The 22,934-nt window shown below is 47.2% G+C and overlaps 1 protein-coding gene across 2 annotated transcripts in view; it reads right to left on the reverse strand.

Moving 5' to 3' along the window:
* tub (TUB bipartite transcription factor) overlaps nucleotides 1-22,248 on the reverse strand; it is a 256,221-nt gene extending 233,973 nt beyond the window's left edge. The window contains exon 1 of one of the 2 annotated variants that reach the window (XM_078221277.1): nucleotides 22,124-22,248. In XM_078221277.1, coding sequence (XP_078077403.1) covers nucleotides 22,124-22,143 — 20 coding nt within the window. In that variant the 5' untranslated portion in view covers nucleotides 22,144-22,248. The remainder of the gene's footprint in view (nucleotides 1-22,123) is intronic. The other variant, XM_078221278.1, reaches the window with a different exon arrangement.
* Between the last annotated feature and the right edge of the window lie 686 nt (nucleotides 22,249-22,934).

Raw genomic sequence — 22,934 nt, forward strand, 5'->3', positions numbered from 1 at the left:
GGGGCAGACAATCGAGCGGGGAAATGCCGCCCGTTTAAAAGTCGTCAATTGTCTGCCCTCTGCCAATGAGGGAACAGAGATCCTGAATTTAAAGTCGGGGTCCACACTTACATCTACTTGCAGAAGCATCATTGTGTCCCCTGCTCCCCTCACGTTGGGCTGTCCATTTGTGTCATCGTGAATCATGATAGTCCCCTCACAATGTGCAGCTGGTGATCAGAACCTACCAGTTGTGCACAGATGGGAGAAGGTTAGGTCCTCGCAGTAACTCCCCCCTCTCTCTGCCCCCCGCCACCCACCACCCTCCCCCCTCCACCCCCATCCGACCCCCAGCCTGACATTGTGGGATGTGCCTCCTGTTTTTTTTTTGTCAAAGTGTCAAAGAATATATTGGGAAAAGCGGGCAGCACAATCGGCGGATTACACTCCACCTTTCCCACCCAAGCTGACACCCCTGCGAAGCCTCTGAGGCTGAAATTCACTGGGGGTAAATAAACAGGCAGTAGCAAATCAGCAGCCAGTTTTCTACTCTGCCCAATGCCATGTTCTATCTGACGAAGGGACATCCAGACTCGAAACATTGCCTCAATTCTCTCTCCGGAGATGCTGTCAGACTTGCAGAGATTTTCCAGCATTTTCTGTTTTTGTGTCATGTTCTACTGGTTCCTTATGCACGACCTCAGTGCCCATCTCCATCATTGTCAGCTTTCCAGCTACCTTTCTATACCTTTCATGGCACTTTTTTCTAAACACGCGCAGGATGATCATACCAGAGCCAGTAAGGTCACGCAAGAGGCGAAAAATCGGGTTTGTTCCCAGTTTCTCACCTCTCATGATATTACCGGCACTGCTTTGCCGTGCGCGAGGCTGATTTGAATATTCAGTGGCTAATTTTAATATCATCAGTGAGCCGGGATGCAATCGTTTGGGCTCACTTGCCTTAATTGCCTCACTGGTGAAAGTCCTCACTGGTGAGAATCACGCATGGTCTCCACCAACAGGAACCAGACATGATGGCCTCACAGGTGGGACCGGAGGCCATTGAAGCCCCCTAGATGGTTGGGGGTGGGGCAGGCAGTGCCCCTTGGGCAGTGCCAGCCTGGCACGCTGGGCACCCTGGCACTGCCAGCCTAGCATCATGGCAGTGCCCATTGGGCACCATGGCATGTCCCACTGGGCAATGCTAAGGGGTGGGGCTTAAGGAAGGGGTGGAACTAAGGGGATGGGTGCAGTGGGGCTTGAAGGGTGCAGGGCCTGAAGGGGAGGCAGGTGGTGAAGAACTCCATAGGGACTGCGTACTCTGCATCGGGGATCATCAGATCAGCAAATGGCAGGGGGATAGGGGAATGAGGTGGCGATTGGCCTGAGGGGCGTCACGATCAGAAGTGACAAACAGCAGGGTGGGGAAATCTGGGATGTGATCGCAGAACAGCGGAAATGGCAGAACAGGGGTGGCAATCGGTTGGGGGGGAATGGGGGAATCATGGACCGGAATTGGCCATGGGTGGATTGCGGGCAGTCATTGGGAGGTGGTCATGATCGGGGGGGGCAATCAGGGGGCTGGGGGATTGACAGATTCCCAGTGCACTTGTACAAAGTGTACTGGGAGATCGGGTTGCATGCACAATAGCACCCTCTAGCAGTCTGCTTCCTGGCATCAATAGGCTCCATCCATTCCCCCTACTGGCGAGAATCATATTTTGCCTCATTTGTTTTTTCTAAGTGCCATCAGAAAGCATCTGGGAGCTTACCCAAAAATAGGCACAATTCTCTCCCGTTTTCTCACATGTTCAGCACTTAGGATTTTTTTGGTAAGATCACCCCTACAATCCTTTCTGGTCTCCAAGCCTTTTATGCTGACCCTGTTCAAACACGATCCAAGTGCTTTCTGAACAAACTTAACCCACCAAACTATTTTCTTGGCTGATCTGAAGCAGTTCTGCCTGAAGGGACCCAATCCAACCCAAGTCATTTTCAAGCCTGGCCTGGCCCATTCCAACTATTTACCAGCCGAACTAACGCACCAGCTCACCGACAGCTCCAAGGCTCGACTTCCCTTATTGCTTAGCTATATATGTCTACATTCCAGAAACTCTGGCTCTACTCCTGTCCATAAAACAATACCACAAGAGTTACAGAGAAGAAACAATGCTTAATGTTTATGGATATTCAATGTTTAATTAGCATTCTTTTTCAAGCTGCGTTACTGAGTTTGGCTCAGTTGATAAGTGCAGCACCCACCAAGGAACATAGAGACATGCAGACTAGAAAGGCAGCTTTGCTCCCAGTTTGTGCTAAATTAGCAGATCACAACTGAGGGTAGAGGTACCGCCACTTGGCTGCAGTGACCCCAGCCTAGGAAAGAGAAAAGTCAGCTAAGGTTTATGCACTTAGTGACTTGCTATCAAAGCGGAGGGAGAGATTTTTCTCATTGTTGAATGGTCTGTTGTCATCGAGATTTGCCAATCATGGGTCTGGATTTACAGATTAGGCTGTTAGACTGTTGATAAACTTCACTTCTTATCAGGCTAAAGCACAAAGCTCTACCTAGGAGTTATCTCCTTCTATGCACCGCTGTTATGTGCACTTACATCACTGATGATGCAGACTATATAATTACATATTCAACATTAGCCCTTTTTAACAACAAATAATTTGGTAACTTTCACTGTTTGTGCTCACAGGAGTAGAACGGCAACTGGGCTAGGGTCTGAGGATGGTTGATGGGAATCAAACCTTACCCAGGACAAGTTAGCATCTTCAGAGAGGAGACACGTAAATGTTTTCCTTACATTTTTAAGCCAACAGGGGACAGTTTGACCTCACAGTGTGGAACCATTCCACATTTCATCACTTACTGATAATTATAAAGTCTCCACTTCTTGTAGGTGTCAGACTGGTGCCACCGTGGTTAACACTGCTGCCTCACAACGCCAGGGACCAGGTTCGATTCCTGGCTTGGGTTACTGTCTGTGCACAGCCTGCATGTTCTCCCCATGCCTGCGTGGGTTTCCTCCGGTTTCCTCCCACAGTTTGAAAGATGGATTAGTTAAGTGCATTGGCCATGCTAAATTCTCCCTCAGTGTACCCGAACAGGCGCTGGAGTGTGGGGACTAGGGGATTTTCACAGTAACTTCATTGCATTGTTAATGTAAGCTGACTTGTGACACTAATAAATAAACTTCCCATGGATGCCCAAAGCATGTGCATGTACATGGACCATCATGGGTTGGATTTGGAGAACAGTTTTCACAGATACAAATACCTGGAATTTTGATAAAGATTCTCCTCTGCTTCTGTCACTTCTGAAGATCGATGGAAAGCACAGGGAAATGGGATGAATGGCGAAAGGCAACAATTTACACTCAGCAGAAACTTTGGAGAACCATGCAGGAGTTCTGTCCCAAAGTGTGTTCTTCTATATCAGCTGACACGAGTTAACCAAACTGTGACAGGAAGTAAGGAAAATCCTAAAATTTAGAAGAAAACCGGATCTTCTTTAGGCTTCCTCCGACCCCCATGTTATCCCTAAATTCCGGACACACTATTGGGTTTCAACAAGCATAGTGGTAAAGCACACACGAGCAATGTTCAAACTGAATAAATAATTAGTTCTAACTGTTTGCTCCTGTCGTATTTGAACAAATATAAAATATCCAATTCTGATTGTGGTACCAAACCAAAGAGTTCATGACTGAATGATGTCACGAGGCTCACAGACTTCCCTTTCTTTGCTTTTTGACTAAGATGCTTTTTAAAAAAATAAAACTTTCTCTGTCCACGCTAATGCAAAACAGGGCTGGAAACCTTCCAGTGAATCCTTAAAGCTGCTTTCAAAACACAATGATGGAAAACAGCAACACGACAAAGTCTGCGGAAGTGGCAACTGCCCAGAAAGTCCTGATGGAAGACAGAGAGCTCTACTGAGTCCACCCACTCATATGCAAATTGTATGTAAACTAGCTGCTGGAACATGCCCAACTAGCTCATCAAGAGCCAATTTGTTCCTGAAACAACCATTGATTCTTATTGAATACAACTGTAGCTGCAACTATCCTGTTCTTTTTCCCGAGGGCAATTAGGTTCCATTATGCTCCATTCCTTTCCATGTACAAATGTTGGGGCTTCCCTGAACTGGTCCCTTTCAGCTACAACCACTTCTCTGAAAGTGAGCCAAGGGCGGTACAGTGGTTAGCACTGCTGCCTCACAGCGCCAGGGACCCTGGTTTGATTCCCGGCTTAGATCACTGTCTGTGTGGAGTTTGCACGTTCTCCCCATGACTGCATGGGTTTCCTCCAGGTACTCTGGTTTCCTCCCAGACTCCGAAAGACATGTTGGTTAGGTGCATTGGCCATGCTAAATTCTCCATCAGTGTATCCAAACAGGTGCCAGAGTGCGGCAACTAGGGGATTTTCACAGTAATCCCATTGCAGTGTTAATGTAATCCTACTTGTGACAATAATAAACAAACTTTAAAAGAAACTTTTTATGCACATTAAATACGCATCAACAAAACAAGCAAAACACCAGGGAGGCAAACCCAACACTTCAGTTCATGCTGCAATTGCCTGCTAAACATTTCCAAGCCATCGGATTTACCCTGCGCCCCCTATCCACAGCTGTACCATCGAAACTGTGCACACTCACAGGGGAGAACTTCCACAATCGCCAACATTAACATTTTGCAGAAACTTTCCTAATGGATATTTTTAGCAGTTTCTGATATGTTCACTTGCACCCTCCTGTAATCCTATTGTTACAAACAGGAAGGGGGTTACTTTAACGGCACTAATTTCTCCTCTTGCCAACCATCTATAGGCGGGACAGTGTTTGGATTGACTTCCTTCTTTATAAGCGGTGGAGTATTTCCAAACATCTCATTCTTGGTGCGATCCAACTTCCTACTAATAACTCCCACAAACTCAAGACTGAATGAACTCAAGTCTGAAAGACGTGCTGGTTAGGTGCATTGGCCATGCTAAATGCTTTCTCAGTGTACCCGAACAGGCACTGGAGTGTGGTGACTAGGGGATTTTCACAGTAACTTCAATGCAGTGTTAATGTAAGCTGACTTGTGACACTAATAAATATACTTAAACTTAACAAAGAGTTGGTCATTTGCACACACTCAAATGTAGAGTGATCGCAACATCCCTCTCAAATGCAGACAGTAGAGAAAAGAAAGATTTGCAGGACAGAGGCCACAGAAAATAAGTATTGTTTCACATGAGTTCCAGAGTCCAGAATCAAAGCCCAACGGGGCATTCCTTCACAGAGGTAAGTGGGCTAAAAAATAATGTAGAATTTTTTTTCCCAGTGATATTGACTCCACAAGATGAGATAGACATGCAGAGGTGAATCAGTCTTGTGAGCAAACAGAAGCAAGTGTGCAACCTGGACCAGAGCTCCCTCGCTGTTGCCTGCTTGGCAGATGTTAAAGCAGCAGACTGTGCTATGCAGTCCGGCAAGGTAATATTACTTGTTCCACAAGCCAGAGGCCCTTGTCCCACCTCACCACCAGGTCTTTGACAAAGGATGCGTAACGTTTGGATTCCAAAGACGATGAAATGTCTTAGCCCTTGATAATTGAAAGGAAGGTTGCCACAGACGATCCACCTCCTTCTGGCCAGCCTGAGTTATTAAATGAAGATGGTCTTTGTATAGTTCTCTTTGGATTTGGGCTGTGAAGTGCACAGGTGGCTGTTTGTGGCTCCTCAGAGATAACGAGGTGCAGGTTTTCCCGAAACCGCAATGCAGCTTCTTTTGTTTGGGAGTCACAGACAGATTTAGGTTCAGCCATTTTAAAGGCCTTTGTTCAATTTTAAAATAGCAATGAGCATATCTATAAATATTTTACAAAAGGGAGCGATTCTCCCAAAACATTCTAAGTGTCGAATTTGTGTGAAAACTGGAGTAAATCACGCTGGTTTTTTCAGTGGGAGTTTAAAAATGAATCTCCCACACTCTGTGTACTGCTGAGTGCACTAGCGTGAATCATGCTAAAAAGCTGTGGGCAAGGCCTATTCCCACTGGAGAGGCCGGCAGCATAGCACTGAGTGGGCCACTGCGCATGCGCCGATCTGTCAGCGCCAAGATGGGCGCATACGCAGTGGCCCCTGCCAGCTGGCCTCCCGATTGCTGGCCAGCTCGGTCACTGGCCAGCCCCGCAACCCCTAAATGCCGGACCTCTCAACCACCCCCCCATGGCCTGCTCGCTGGTCTCCCAGACATGGGCCAGCCTCGACTACCCCCTCCCCCCCCAAGCCCGCCTCAATCTCCTGCACCCCCCCACCAGCAATCCCAAACTACAACCCCCCCCCTGCAATCCCGAAACTCCCAATAGGCTACAATCCACCACCCACCACCCCCCCGCCACCCCCCCACCAGCCCCAATTGCTGGCCTCCCTCCCTCCCTCCCCACAGATCCCAACTGCAGAGTGATAGAGAGACCCCCCCACCGATCGCCCCAAGGCCCCGCCCCATCAGGCCCTGCCCCCTTGGCACTGCCCCATGCCCAGTGGGCAGTGCCAAGAAGCCCCCTGGGCATTGGCACTTTGCCCCTTGGGCAGTGCCAGGGACCCCTAGCACTCCCCAATGATCACCCTGGCACTGCCAAGGTGGCAATGCCCTGGGGGGGCCCCCTCTAGGGGGCCTCCATGGCTCCCCTTCACTCCAGTGAGGTCGGGTCACCAACACCCCGCAATTGAGGAGCTACTGTAAATCCCACTGGAGGGAAATACTCCTGGCGGGCGAGGGTGAGGCTAGCGGGCCCAGACACTTCAGACCCAGGCCCGCTAATGAAATTTAAAGTATATTTAAATCACTTTCTGCATATCTAATACAGCCCCATGCCGATTTCCAACGCGGAGCTGACGGCACCAGAAATCTGGCGCTGGGAGACGTGCTCGGGGCTGGACGCCCAGCGCGGATCGCAAGATTCTGCTGACATTTTCCGATGGGAAAATCACCACCTTACAGTGTGAGGTCTTAGTGCCTCATAATATCCTAACTTGCTTCAGGTTTCATCACTCTTATCACCCCCGTACTCACTGACTTACACTTGCTCCCAGTATGGCAATGCCATGATTTTAGAATTCTTATCCTTGTTTCCAAATCCATCGATAGCCCTTTCCCTCCCTCCCTGTAATCTCCTCCAGCCCTCCAACCCTCCAAGGTCTCTGCACTCCTCCAATTCTGGCCTCTTGAGAATCCCTGATTTTAATTGCTCCACCACTGGTGGCAGGGCCTTCGGTTGCCAAGGCGATTATAAGCTCTGGAATTACCTTCCAAAATTGCTCTTCCTCTTTGCCACTCTTTTGTAGGATGAGAGAGAGGTCTTTTTACATATTTCAAGCTCGACATTCAGTCAGCAGGCTCTGTTAAATCTGTAATTGTTTTCTTTAAACACATTAATTTTCCTGTAACCATTTCAAATCTGTGTCCATGTTAAATTTGTAGCCGCAGTACAATAAACTAACCCCATTAAGCACGTCAACGTTTTGAGTAAACATTTTATTTCCTTGTGATTCATGGGGAAAAGAGCTGCAAATAGAGCGGCTTCATAAAAGATAGAAGCTCATACATCTAATCTGCATCCCTGTGTGGGCTTGCATTGAGAGGAATGAAACGACACACTTAAATTTACAAGGAAAATCCTTAGCTGAGTCTTCCTGATCTGTGCAAGCAGCGGGCAGGGGAACCTAATTTAGCCAAAAATCAGTTTTCTGACAGCAGGATGAACTTTAAGTTTTTGGGACTTTAAAGGCGGGTTAAAGATGAGGAGCAAAAACAGAACATGCTGGAAAATCTCAACAGGTCTGACAGCATCTGTGGGGAGAGAATAGAGCCAATGTTTCGAGTCTGGATGAAGTTGATGAAGGGTCTTCCAGACTCGAAACGTTGGCTCTATTCTCTCTCCACAGATGCTGTCAGACCTGCTGAGATTTTCCAGTATTCTCTGTTTTTGTTTCAGATTCCAGCACCCGTAGTATTTTGCTTTTATATTATTAAAGATGGGGAGAGTTCTTTTGCAAGTGAAGCATACTCATTAAAATGCCAGCTCACCAGATTAAAATTCCCCCTCTAAAATTAAGTTTCCCGCCAATGAGAAGATTCACATTCACAAATGCACTCATAGAACATAGAAACCCTACAGTACAGAAAGAGGCCATTCGGCCCATTGAGTCTGCACCGAACATGATCCCACCCAGGCCCTACCCCCATATCCCTACATATTTTACCCACTAATCCCTCTAACCTATGCATCTCAGGACACCAAGAGCAATTTTTAGCATGACCAATCAACCTAACCCACACATCGTTGGACTGTGGGAGGAAACCGGAGCACCCGGAGGAAACCCACGCAGACACGAGGAGAATGTGCAAACTCCACACAGACAGTGACCCAAGCCGGGAATCGAATCCAGGTCCCTGGAGCTGTGAAGCAGCAGTGCTAACCACTGTGCTACCATGCCGCCCCTACACTCGAGTGTGTTCCCGGTGAGGTAGATTTCTTTTGTGGTTAACAGTGAGTTGTCGCCGCATTGTCCTCTTTGCGGAGCGTCTGTAAATGCCAGCCTATGCTCGGGACCAGGCGCTGGCAGTGCAAGTTGCGTGGAGGACATTGAAGGGAGAGACGAAGGGTTAGCGGGGAATGGTGGAGCAGCGGCTGGGCAAAGGTGACAGGGAAGGCAGAGGTTCTCCAGGTGCCCTTTAAATATGGCAGACGGAACTTCGTCCCCATGAGGTAATGGAGGGAATGGCAACTTCTTGCCTGCTGCTGCTGCTGTAAGAATTGGCAAGCACTCCACAGATGCATGCTTAATGAGCTGAACAGCACAAGATCACACGTGGTCAGCCACTATCTCCCTTCCCCCACCCCCACCCCCCTCCCCCCCACACCCCCACCAGAAATCACTCCCACTTCCCACCACTGAATGTAGACTCCTAAACGGAAGATTCCAGCCATTAACTGTTTCCCTCCAACATTTTCCATTTTTACTTCAGATTTCCAGCATCTACACTGTTTTTCCTTCACATTGTAGCTGACGTTTTCTGGGTTTTTAAAGAATAGTATAAGTTGCAGAGTAAATTCCCGATCTCATTTGCCTGAGAACATTTGCTACTTTAGTAGTAGAAGGGCTGATAAAAGAAAACTATTTTTGTTTAAAACCGGTGTTGTCAAACAGATCAGTGGAAATGTTCTGGAATGGGCTGAACACCACATGCCACAGGTTAGTCAGAATGTTGTTTGTTTCTAATTATTTTCCCTGATTGCTTCAACTTCTTAAAATAAAGTTTGTTTTTCACAAATGCTGATACGTGCCTCACCCTGGAATGTGTTGATGTCACCACCTGTGGGTTTTGTCGGGGAGGTTGTGGTAAAGATGCTCTGCTTCTTGGCTGTATCCCAGTTTGCGACAACATTTGATCAATTCAAAGTTTGAACCCTTCAGCCAGCTTTTTCATTGTTGTCCCAGATTGGCTTATACGTTGGCAGGATTCCCCCGACCAATTACTCTTGGCCCCCACCAATGAGGTAATGGGAATCCCGACTTTGAAAGTCAGGGTCCCCATTAAATATCATCATCAGGCCTTTACACCTGATCGTTTTCTTCCCCCTCCCCCCCATCCAACTTGTTGGATTGTCCATTCACCTCCAATCATGACATGTGCGGAACAATGTGCCTCTGGCAAGAAGTACCCCCTGGGGGTGCAAAGTACAGCCTCTGGAGGAGTCAGGGTCATGCCTGAGCACTGCCCACTGGCACTGCCCCCTTCTGTACCAGGGTGGGCAACGGTTCCATGGGGGGTAGGGGGAGTGGCGGATGTTGCGTAGGAGAGCTTTGTGGTGGGAGGGTTCCGTGGTTGGGGTGGGGGGGGGAGGGAGTTTTTTCTTTTTTTAAATCAAAACACCATTAAAAACCTTTTTTTTCTAAGGGTCACACAACATGGAGGAGGAAACCGCTCCTGGGGCCAATCCATTCCACCCCCTCTTTTCCACCCGCCGCAACATTCTACCAAATAATGAGAAAATACCACCCTATAAAAATTAAGAAAGAATTTGCATTGGTCTCCTATCTTTCATGATGTAAGTAATTCCTAGTCCTGGGGCGGCACAGTGGTTAACACTTCTGCCTCACAGCGTCAGCAACCCGGGTTCGATTCCCGGCTTGGGTCACTGTCTGTACGGAGTCTGCACATTCTTGCCGTGGTAGAGTGGGTTTCATAGAAATCATAGAAACCCTACAGTGCAGAAACGGGCCATTCGGCCCATCAAGTCTGCACCGACCACAGTCCCACCCAGGCCCTACTCCCATATCCCTACACATATTACGCACTAATCCCTCTAACCTACGCATCTCAGGACACTAAGGGGCAATTTTAGCATGGCCAATCAACCTAACCCGCACATCTTTGGACTGTGGGAGGAAACCGGAGCACCCGGAGGAAACCTACTCAGACACGAGAATGTGCAAACTCCACACAGAAGGGTTTCCTTCAGATGATCCAGTTTCCCCCCACAGTCCAAAAGACATGCTGGTTAGGTGGACTGGCCATGCTAAATTCTCCCTCAGCTGTACCCGAACAAGTGCCGGAGTGTGGCGACTAGGGGATTTTCACAGTAACTTCATTGTAGTGTAGACACTAATAAAAGAAATAACACATATACACACACGCACACACACGTTGTTAATAATGATGGTTAAAGGACATTGAATGCATTCCTCTTTGGCATTCCTGAGCAATATGTAGTAATCCAGTCTCACAAAAGTCACTGACTGAAAATAGACAAAATGGCACTGCTGCCTCCGTTTGCTAACTCCTCTGCAACATACTGCAAAGACTCCTTATAGAGGAGGGTTAAAATAAATCATTCACAACACCAGCTACCAGAATTACTATGTGGAGTTCTTTACATCTCCCTGTCATACGCTACAACACATGCTGGGTTGCTCCTCATACGTAATAAGCATAGATCTTGATCCAGCATTAAATAGCTTTATGATAGCAAAGAACAAGGTCTATTTCTAACAGAAGGATGGAATGGCTACCTTTCTTTGTCAAAATGTCCTGTTTCTAAAGCAGTAGCAATTACCACTGAATGTGCAGCTTACTAGCTCTGGGCACCACAGTGAGCTACGTTACTTTGAGCCATGAAACTGCACTATAGTACTGTTCCTCTTCTCTACAATTCAAACCGAATGTTCCCAAGCACAAATGATGATGGTAAGAATATCAAATTCCTAAATTTGCAACTGAGATTGTCAGGTGTGTGCACTGAGTGATACCTTTTATTCTCCACCAGCTTAGTTGCTCTGCTAATAACTTTTCAAAGAACATTTATTTTTAGCACTTACCTCACTTGCCTGTGATTCATTGCTGGGTGTGAGAAGAATCAAAGCCTATTAGTGGTGGACTTTTATTATTTTCCCCAGCATTTTTCCCAGAGCCCTGCAGTTTTTTTCTCTCTTCAGATGCTTACAAAAATGTCTTTTGAAAGTTATGATTGAATGTGCCTTGGCTTAATCTCAGGCTGTGCACAACAGATCCAAACCACATGCGTGACAAGAATGTTCCTCTTTATGTCGCCATTGGTCACCATAAATTGGTGTTCTCTAGTTCTTGGCTCTCTGGCCAATGGCATCTATTCTGACCAGACCCCTCGTGATTTTGAAAACCAATCCCCTCTCAACCTTCTCTCAACAGAACAACCCCAGCTCCCCCAATCTACCCACCAAACTGAGATTCTTCATCTTGGAGCCATTCCTCTAAATCTTTCCTGCACCCTCTTCACATCTTCCTAAAGTATGCCACCCAATAGAATTCAGCACATACTCCACCTGAGGCTGAACCAATGTTTTATAAAGATTCATCATAATTTCCTTGCTTTTGTACTCTATGCCCCTAATTATAAAGTTCAAGATCCCATACACCTTTCTAACCACTTCCTCAATTTGCCCTGCCACCTTCAATAATTTATACACATATTCCCCCACCACTTCCCCCAACCCCGGGCCTCTCTGTTCCGGATTCCCCTTTAGAATGATGCCCTTATTTTGTATTGCCTCTCCTTGCTCTTCCTACCAAATTGTATCACTTCACACTTAATGTATATCAAGTAAAGTAATGGTCCTAATACTGACCCCTAGGAAAGTCCACTGCATTCCTTCCACAAATCCAAAAAACACCCATTCACCACTATTCCCTGTTTCCTGTCACTCACTCAAACTTAGTCCCATGTTGCCACTCTCCTTTTCATTTCTTGGGCTTCAACTTTGTTGGTAAGCCTGTTATGTGGCACTTTTTGTCAAACTTCTTTTGGAAGGCCATGTAGATTACATCAATTATAATATTCTCAACAAACCTATCTGTTACCTCACCAAAATACTTGGCTAACCACCATTTGCCTATAACAAATCAGTGCTGGCTTTCCTCAATTAATCTACACTTGTCCAAGTGACTGTTAAGTTTGTCCCAGATTGCTGTTTTGAATTAGGGTGTAAGATTTGCAATTCTCCAGTCCTGTGAAACCACTCTGGTATCGAAGGAAGATTGGAAACTTGTGGCCAATATCTCCGCAATTTAAAAAAAAGACACTTCTGGGATGTGGGCGCCACTGGCGAGATCAGCATTTATTGCCCATCCCTAGTTGCCCTTCAGAAGGTGATGGTGAGCTGCCTTCTTGAACCGCTACAGTGCCTGAGGGAGAGGTATACTCACAGTGCTGTTAGGGAGGTAGTTCCAGGATTTTGACCCAGCAACAATGAAGGAACAGCGATATTTTTCCAAGTCAGGATGGTGAGTTGCTTGGAGGGGAACTTCAAGGTGGTGGTGTTCCCAGGTATTTGCTGTTTTTGTTCTTCTTGATGGTATTGGTTGTGGGTTTGGAAGGTGCTGCCTGAGTTCCTGCAGTGCATCTTGGAGATGGTACACCCGGCTGCCACAGTTTGTCGGTGGTGGAGGGATTCAATGTTTGTGGAATTTCCACCCTTACTTCCCTCAGCATCCTTAGATACACCCCATCAGGTCTGACTGTCTTAAAACCTTTCTGTGACCACCCTTTCTGATACCTCATCTACGAATTTTTAGCCCATCCAGTATCTCAACTACCTCCTCATTTAATATGACAGTAGCATCAACTGCACCATTGGTAAAGACAGATGCAAAGTCTTCATTTTGCACTTTAACCATGTCCTCTGCTTCCGTTTTTCTGTCACTAATCAGCTCCACCCTTCCTCTATTTACTATTTGCATACCTATGGAAGACTTTTGTATCCCCTTTGTTAGCCGCCAGTCTTTTCCCATGCTCTCAATTGGCCTCTTATTTTCTTTTTCACTTCCTCTCTGAACTTTCTTCAGTCACTCTGTTTCTCACTTGTAATAGCAGTCATGACATCCATCTGTCTTGGAAGATGATACACTGTGCCCAGGGTGTATGTCACTTGTTCTCACCCCTCTAAAATTATTACCGCCTACCCCCCCCCCGCCTAAATCGGGTCTTTTTCCATTGCTAATGAAAACCTTATGATACTATGATCACTATTCCCTAAATGTTCTCCTCCCGACAATTGACCCACCTCATGTCCCAAAAACCAGATTCAGCAGCGCTTCCTTCATTGTTGGGCTGGAAAGGTATTGGTCAAGAAAATGGAATGAATGGCACTAAAGCAAAAGTTTATCTTGTGTTCAGGACAGGTATAATCACAAAAGAGAAACAACGCATTCATTTCAGACTCTCCTTGATTCCATTTCATTCTTCACATTGATGCTGGAAGATTTGAACACTAATGTGCAGAAACGTTTGCAGAGTGCTTCAGTCCGTTTTCATCCCCATGCTAATCCATAGGATCCCTACAGTACAGAAGGAGGCCATCTGGCCCATTGAGTCTGTAATGACCACAATCCCACCCAGACCCGATTCCCATAACTCCACACATTTACCCTGCTAATCCCCTGACACTAGGGACAATTTAGCATGGCCAATCAACCTAACCTGTACATCTTTAGACTTTGGGAGGAAGCCGGAGCACCCGGAAAAAACCCACGCAGACACGGGGAGAATGTGCAAACTCCGCACAGATAGTGACCCGAGGCCAGAATTGAACTTGGGTCCCTGGTGCTGTGAGGCAGCAGTGCTAACCACTGTGACATCATGCCACTCTACATTAAACCTAAGATTCCTGGAAACTTCAATGAGTTGAGGTGGTATTTTTGTATGTTTTACAGCTCCTGTATGAATGTAGCCCAGGTTAAAGTCATCCTAGGAACATTCATTTTCAACAAGTATATGAAAGTCATCGATGATACTCCCTTAATAGCATTTTCCGTGCCTGAGGCAACTGAACACTTTCATTCCCCAGTAAGATTCTGATGTTTCCTCATGCAGGTAAAAACATTTGGATGTCACACATCACTGGATTTTGGAAGCCAGCCAGAGTTCATTGTCAGGATTACACCGTAAACAGCACAGCCAGGGTTTGGACTACAATGGCACTTTAAATTGAAAGGCTATAAATCAACACCTCCATTTTATTACAATCCTTGAGTAAGGTTGTCAGCCCTCCAGGGATATCCTGGAGTTCGTAGATGTTAAAGATTTAATTCCAGGTTGCTGCTGGGTATAAGCAGAGAGAAAAAATGCACAGGAATAAAAAAGTCTATTTTTATTTTAATGCTGTTTGGATGTGTTTGTCTACTAATTACAAAAAATATCAAAGGATAAAAAGGCTGTTAGACTGAGAGTCAAGAGTCATCCAAAAATGTGTAGGTTGGGTGGACTGGTCATGCTAAATTGTCCTTTAGTCTCCAAAGATGTGTAGGTTAGGATTCATGGGATAAATATGTGAGGTTACGGGGATGGGGCCTGGGTGGGATGCTTTGCTGGAGACCCATCAGTGCAGACTTGATGGGCTGAATGGCCTTCTTCTGCACTGTAGGGATTCTATGGTTGGTGAAAAGGCCATTTCCTCTCCGATTTGATGGCAAGGCACAACGGAATGAACATGTTGAATGACTGCTGGCAAGATTGTGGGGGCAGGGAGTTTGGAGTCAGGGGATCATGTGATGACGCCTTCAGGAATAAGCACAACCAGAATTGACAATCCCACTCCTGGGTAAGAATGCAGTCATTATTAGTCTTTCTAATCAATATTCAGTTCTGCAGAATGGAATCTCAATTGTGACATTTGTAGCATTGGTGCCACCTTCCAAAGAAATAAATGTTCCACCAACAACCTGAGTGGAGAGAACCAGCAATGGTAATTCTTGAAGTTAATGCTCACATATGGTCAAACCGCCTCCAGGTCCCAACGCCCAGATTCTAAAGTGTTTTTAACAGTTTGCCGCCACTGAAACAATTGGCAATAGGAAACAGTCAAAGAAAAACACTGGGCAACAAACTCAACTTCCTGAACAACAAAATACTACCCAACCCATACTCACCCTCAACCCCCATCCCCTAACCCCCAATTCTGTTTCTCCCTTCCACTCCAGGTGCTAGAAGACTCCTTGTGCCTCACTTGAGTGCTCAGTCTTCACTTGTGAGTTTAAACAGGCAGTGCTCACAGTTTATTTTACAGCATTGAGTAGCGGGAAGGGCAACTCAGTGCTATTCGTGATACCTTCGTGGCCACTCTCAGCTGCAAACTGTTTGTCAAAGGCCATCACTGCAGAAAATATGGGCTGGATTTTCATAGAGATGGACAGACTCCAAAGAGTGGTGAACATATTGGCCGGGACCGGATTCTGGAATTCCTGATCCCCATTCCCAGGGCACCTGACTTTTAACAATGCAGTTTCAGGGTGCAGGCTGCTTCGGGTTGCAGCCCTTCACCCTGCAATCCTGACCTGTCCGGCTCCTTTGTGGGGATAGGCAAGAAGACCCAGTTCGCTGCAATTTCCATGGAGTCATGCCAACCTTTAAAGGTCTTGTAGTTCACAACATCTCAGGTGTTGTGAACTACATTCTGCAGGAGGGAACTTTTTAAAAGATAAGTTAAAGGATCTTATCCACGCTTCCCATGCCACTTTACACTCCCCCACTCACCTTTCATGGCTTCTTACACCCCCATAGCAAGCTATGACACTTCCATACCTATTCACCCACTGTATAGAACCTATGCACCCTACAGTAACAGCAGGATGCGTTTAGAAAAGGCTGTCATTCTTTCAATAACTTTCCATTTTCTTACAGAAAAAAGCCTTTCACTGCAGGCCAACAGAGGTGTCAATCATCTAGACACTTAAGTATCAGTAGCAGGAACTACAAACACTTGAAACCCGAGAGGAATCAGCACTCACGGAAAGTACCAGCAGAGAGGCAGGGCAATGAAGTAAGAGGCAGAAAGCAAGTCCCAGAAACTAAAGAATATGTACTTCTAGAAACCAGGGAATGAAAAGTGAAATCCTCGGGAGACTGAAGCTAAAGGGACTAAAGGAACTGGAAATTGGACAAGATACCATTCACTGAATTTAAAGAAAGGGGCAGAGAAAGGCTCCCAGTTAAAGGCAAGAGGCAAAAGATGCAGACCTGGCAAAGTTGGCTAGTGAGAAGCCAGATATCTGAATTATTCCTAAACTATTGATGCCTTACTACAACCTGTGAAGCAGTGATGTTCTGTTGGCATGGCAGGGTACCTGAAAAATTGTGTAGAAGTTTGAATGCATGTGGCAGTCCAAGGCCAAAGAATACTGAGAGATTGAAAGTCTGGAAGTGAATCCTTGGTGAAGGCATCAGAGAAAAAGTGTTATTTGGGAAACTCAGGTGTGTTTTTCAAGATTGGAGTTTGGAAACAATTGTGTGGAAATCAGAGTTCCACTGAGACTAGTTGGCTCACAGTTTGATAAGCATCTGGAGGGAATTGAAGAGAAATCCACGGTATATTGGGTGGCGTTTGCCACTCAGTTGCAGAGCGTGGTGTGGCTGACCAGTTATGTGAATAGGCATGGAGTCCATAGTTTGGTTTGGGGGGACGTGAGGAGCCATCAGGGTTGGATGGGGAGCATGGGATGGCATAGATGGGGCATGGAGAGTGTGTGGGGGGTTGAGGGGCTGTGAATAGTGAGGGCCAGAGCACCTTACTGTTTTTATTATAACTGGGATAAAGTCCTACAGCACTAGGGCAGACCTTTCCCACGACTGCCTTGGCACCAGACATCCCCTCTAACTGCCTCCTAACTCTTTCCAAGGCCGATTGATCCGATTGCCACCCACATCAGCTCCCCTGCAATGAAGCTCAGCACTTTCTCTCAAGCAGAGAAGTTTCCCAACTTCTTTCACCCACCTTAAAGAAGAGGATCCATGAGTGGAATGTTGTTAGTTAACATGATGTGCAGCGCTGAAGGATACTGAAGAATCATCAAGTTGCAACTTCCGTCACTTGTCAGTGTTGAGTTTGGTATTCTTGGTTAGGGAAGAGCAGTTGGGCTTTGGGCATTCCTACATGGACATTGTATGTGGATTTGACTTGAAGGTGCTCACTTCAGCCTGCCATTCTACTGGAAATGGAATGGACCATAAGATATAGGAGTAGAATTAGGCCATTCAGCCCATCGAGTATGCTCCGGCATTTGATCATGCCTGATATCTTTCTCAATCCCATTCTCCCACTTCTTTCCCATAACCTGTGATTCCCTCACCAATCAAGAACCAATCAAGGCCCTTCCATTGGGTGGACGCATTGCTTGATGCACAAGACAGCAAAAATGAATAGGAGGGTTGTAATGTGGATTTGATAATGGATTAAAACACTCTGCTAAAGTCCCTGCCTTTCAATTAGTTCAGATCTTACAGCATTTCAAGTGAAAGTTTAATGAGCTAAGGTCTGAGGTTATTTAAGTAATTGTTGAAATCAAAGGACTATAAGGTAGCCAGGTGAAAGAGAAGCGTAAATTTACGTCATATAATGTTTTTCACATAAAATTGCATTTCCAAACAGAATCAAGAAGAAAAATTTAAAAAGAAATTCCTTTGGCGCAAATATTATTTTGCACCCACACGCTTTATTTGTGAAATAACTCAAAACTGTTTTAAATATACAGGTTTATAGTTTTGGTTATTCCTTCTATAGTCCAATATAGATTTTATCCAAATTTACTTTAATAACAGCATGTCGGCAGTGTGCATCAACAATGATTTTTTAAGTCATGGTGATGAAGTCTAGTCAATCAGTAACAAATAGTAACTCCACTCCAGTTTTATACAAGCTCTGAAAATAGAGGCTTCTTTTCCACTTAAATGAGTCATTTCGAAGTCATTTTACAACACAATCATGTTCCTTTGTGGAGAGATAACGGCACATTCATCCAGGTTATACAATAACTGAATACTAGTGTAGTAAACTTACAAGATGGCTGGCCCTACCTTTGTGGAATGTATTTTTATTATTTTTCCCATTCAGTTTGGTAGCACTACCGGAGCAGAGAGTTTACATTGGAAACAACTTTCATTCTTTCACTTATGTTAATGGTGTAATTAGAGCAATAGCACCAAGGCTGAACAATTTGATTCCGTGATTGGCTGGTTTTACTTTCTGCAATGGTGTAAAATGGGTGATTTCAGAGCCCCGCCCCCTGATTTCAATAGAATCAGAAATTGGGCAGACTGATCCACGATCACGCATTTTAAATAATTTCTGACAATCCCATTCCTGTGAGTGAATAGACAAATATGTTTTATGGAAAACAGATAAGGCTCCATCGCACAATAGCAGAATCTAGTCCAGTCAACTCCACAAATGCTACATTGTAACTGCAGCACACTGTTATCATAGTAAAGCAGTGGTTCCCAAACTTCTTTCACTGGGCCGCACTTTCGGAATAAAAATTTGCTCGCGTCATACCGAATTTTTTATTGATAAGAAATACATTCAAAAACAAAAAAAGACAACTTCTAGCAGTGCTTGATTCATAGCATAGAACACAACTACTTTATATGATCATGGGACATCCAAAAAGTATAAAACAATGCATCACTTGATGTTCTTGCTCTCACTTTGGAAAAATATCTATCCACATTTAAATGTTTCTTTGATTGTCCTTGAATCTTCCCGCCACACTTGCCATCCTCTCTCGCCGCACCAGTGTGGGTTCCCTTTGGGAACCACTGTAATAAAGCATCCATTCTAGAAGTTTTAAAAGTTTCCAATTCAATCTACGGAACCATTCCAATCGGGTGCACCAGAAATATTCTAGTGCCTTAGCTGCAGTAGAGCCATTCCAATCCAGTGCCCGGGCCCAGTTCAAATCCAGAGCCCCGGCTCCATCCCAATCCAGTGCCCCGGCCCCATTCCAATCCAGTGCCCGGGCCCCGTCCCAATCCAGTGCCCCGGCCCCGTTCCAATCCAGTGCCCAGGCCCCGTCCCAATCCAGTGCCACGGCCCCGTCCCAATCCAGTGCCCGGGCCCCGTCCCAATCCAGTGCCCGGGCCCCATCCCAATCCAGTGCCCGGGCCCCGTCCCAATCCAGTGCCCCGCCCCCATTCCAATCTAGTGCCCAGGCCCTGTCCCAATCCAGTGCCCGGGCGCCGTTCCAATCCAGTGCCTGGGCTCCGTTCCAATCCAGTGCCCGCGCCCACCCCCCATTTCAATCCAGTGCCTGGGCCCTGTTCCAATCCAGTGCCCGAGCCCCGTTCCAATCCAGTGCTCGGGCCCCGTTCCAATCCAGTGCCTGGGCCCCGTTCCAATCCAGTGCCCAGGACCTGTCCCAATCCAGTGCCGGGGCCCCATTCCAATCCAGTGCCCGGGCCCTGTCCCAATCCAGTGCCCGGGCCCCGTTCCAATCCAGTGCCTGGGCCCCGTTCCAATCCAGTGCCCGGGCCCCATTCCAATCCAGTGCCCGACCCCATTCCAATCCAGTGCCCGGGCGCCATTCCATTCCAATGTCCCGGCCCCATTCTAATCCAGTGCCCGGGCCCCATTCCAATCCAATGCCCGACCTCATTCCAATCCAGTGCCCGACCCCATTCCAATCCAGTGCCCGGGCCCCATTCCAATCCAATGCCCGACCTCATTCCAATCCAGTGCCCGACCCCATTCCAATCCAATGCCCGACCTCATTCCAATCCAGTGCCCGGGCTCCATTCCAATCCAGTGCCCGGGCCCCATTCCAATCCAGTGCCCGGGCCCCATTCCAATCCAGTGCCCGGGCGCCATTCCAATCCAGTGCCCGGGCCCCATTCCAATCCAATGCCCGACCCTATTCCAATCCAGTGCCCGGGCCCCATTCCAAACCAGTGCCCGGGCCCCATTCCAATCCAGTGCCCGGGCCCCATTCCAATCCAGTGCCCGGGCCCCATTCCAATCCAGTGCCCGGGCCCCATTCCAATCCAGTGCCCGGGCCCCATTCCAATCCAGTGCCCGGGCCCCATTCCAATCCAGTGCCCGGGCCCCATTCCAATCCAATGCCCGACCCCATTCCAATCCAATGCCCGACCCCATTCCAATCCAATGCCCGACCCCATTCCAATCCAATGCCCGACCCTATTCCAATCCAGTGCCCGGGCCCCATTCCAATCCAGTGCCCGGGCCCCATTCCAATCCAGTGCCCGGGCCCCATTCCAATCCAGTGCCCGGGCCCCATTCCAATCCAGTGCCCGGGCCCCATTCCAATCCAATGCCCGACCCCATTCCAATCCAATGCCCGACCCTATTCCAATCCAGTGCCCGGGCCCCATTCCAATCCAATGCCCAATCCCATTCCAATCCAGTGCCTGACCCCATTCCAATCCAGTGCCCGGGCCCCATTCCAATCCAATGCCCAATCCCATTCCAATCCAATGCCCGACCCCATTCCAATCCAATGCCCGACCCCATTCCAATCCAATGCCCGGACCCCATTCCAATCCAATGCCCGGGCCCCATTCCAATCCAATGCCCAATCCCATTCCAATCCAATGCCCGACCCCATTCCAATCCAATGCCCGACCCCATTCCAATCCAATGCCCGACCCCATTCCAATCCAATGCCCGACCCCATTCCAATCCAATGCCCGACCCCATTCCAATCCAATGCCCGACCCTATTCCAATCCAGTGCCCGGGCCCCATTCCAATCCAGTGCCCGGGCCCCATTCCAATCCAGTGCCCGGGCCCCATTCCAATCCAGTGCCCGGGCCCCATTCCAATCCAGTGCCCGGGCCCCATTCCAATCCAATGCCCGACCCCATTCCAATCCAATGCCCGACCCTATTCCAATCCAGTGCCCGGGCCCCATTCCAATCCAATGCCCAATCCCATTCCAATCCAGTGCCTGACCCCATTCCAATCCAGTGCCCGGGCCCCATTCCAATCCAATGCCCAATCCCATTCCAATCCAATGCCCGACCCCATTCCAATCCAATGCCCGACCCCATTCCAATCCAATGCCCGGACCCCATTCCAATCCAATGCCCGGGCCCCATTCCAATCCAATGCCCAATCCCATTCCAATCCAATGCCCGACCCCATTCCAATCCAATGCCCGACCCCATTCCAATCCAATGCCCGACCCCATTCCAATCCAATGCCCGACCCCATTCCAATCCAATGCCCGACCCCATTCCAATCCAATGCCCGACCCCATTCCAATCCAATGCCCGACCCTATTCCAATCCAGTGCCCGGGCCCCATTCCAATCCAATGCCCAATCCCATTCCAATCCAGTGCCTGACCCCATTCCAATCCAATGCCCGGGCCCCATTCCAATCCAGTGCCCGACCCCATTCCAATCCAGTGCCCCGACCCCATTCCAATCCAGTGCCCCGACCCCATCCCAATCCAGTGCCCCAGTCCCATTCCAGTCCAGTGCCCGGACCCTATTTAAATACAGTGTCCTAGCCCCATTCCAATCCAATGCACTAAAACCATTCTAATCCACCAAAAGCTTGCTATGATCCACTTAACGCTTCAGTTTATCCCCGAAGGTTTCTCTTTCAATTAATCTTTGCAAATTCATCTCCTGCAGTGTCATTACAGTCCACAACTAAAATTACTGTCATTGAAACAAAGTTACTATCCTGAAAACAGTAGCCAAATATATTTTCTTGTCTATTGAGTTGCAAATTCAAATAGAACTCAACCAGGGCGCAGGGGGGGCAGGATGGCAAAACAAAGTGAAAGTATAAAAGAGCTGAAACAACTCTTACCGATATTTATTTTCCCTCATTTCAGCAAACGTTTAGACGGTGGACACAATCCCCAGACGCTGCAGTAACAATGAGCCTCCCTGCTGGATTCCTGCTTCCTGCTGCTTGCTGAGGCACACTAAAGTGAAGGGTAATCCTGATGTATTCAGGCTGAATACTTTCTAAACATTGCTATTAGGCTCAAGGCTGAGTGCAAAACTGTGACAGTCGACACTGCCAAGAATAGGTCAGGGGGGTGGGAAGGTCGAGTTTTCCAGAAATGCACTTCAGTAATTCATAAATTTGTTTAATATTTAACAAAACGTATTAAGCAGAGAAATCACCAAATAAAAGGCAGCATAGAGACAAATCCTGGTGTGTGACAGGAAGCAGAGAATAGTGGTGGATGTTTTTCAGAATGGAGAAAAGTATGCAGGGGGGTTCCCTAGGGACCGCTGTTTTTCATGATTTATGACCCAAACCTGGATTTACCGAGCACAATTTCAAAATTTGCAGATGACAGGAAAACTGGAACTATTTTAAATGCTAACAAGCCTAGACTATCTAACCTTTCCTCATGAGACAACCACTCAATCCAGGTATGAGTTTCGTAAACCTTCTCTGAACCGCTTCCAATGCATTTGCACCCTTCCTTAAATAAGGTGACCAATACCGTACACAGTACTCCCAATGTGATCTCACTGAGCTCTAACTATAGCATAGTCTCCCGATTTTTGTAATCAATTCCCTTCGCATAAATGATCACATTTTTATCAGCTTTCCTAATTACTTACTGTACCTGCGTACTAGCCCTTTGATTCATGCACAAGGA

The sequence above is a fragment of the Mustelus asterias genome, chromosome 9, assembly GCF_964213995.1.
Source record: "Mustelus asterias chromosome 9, sMusAst1.hap1.1, whole genome shotgun sequence".
Lineage (NCBI taxonomy): Eukaryota > Metazoa > Chordata > Chondrichthyes > Carcharhiniformes > Triakidae > Mustelus > Mustelus asterias.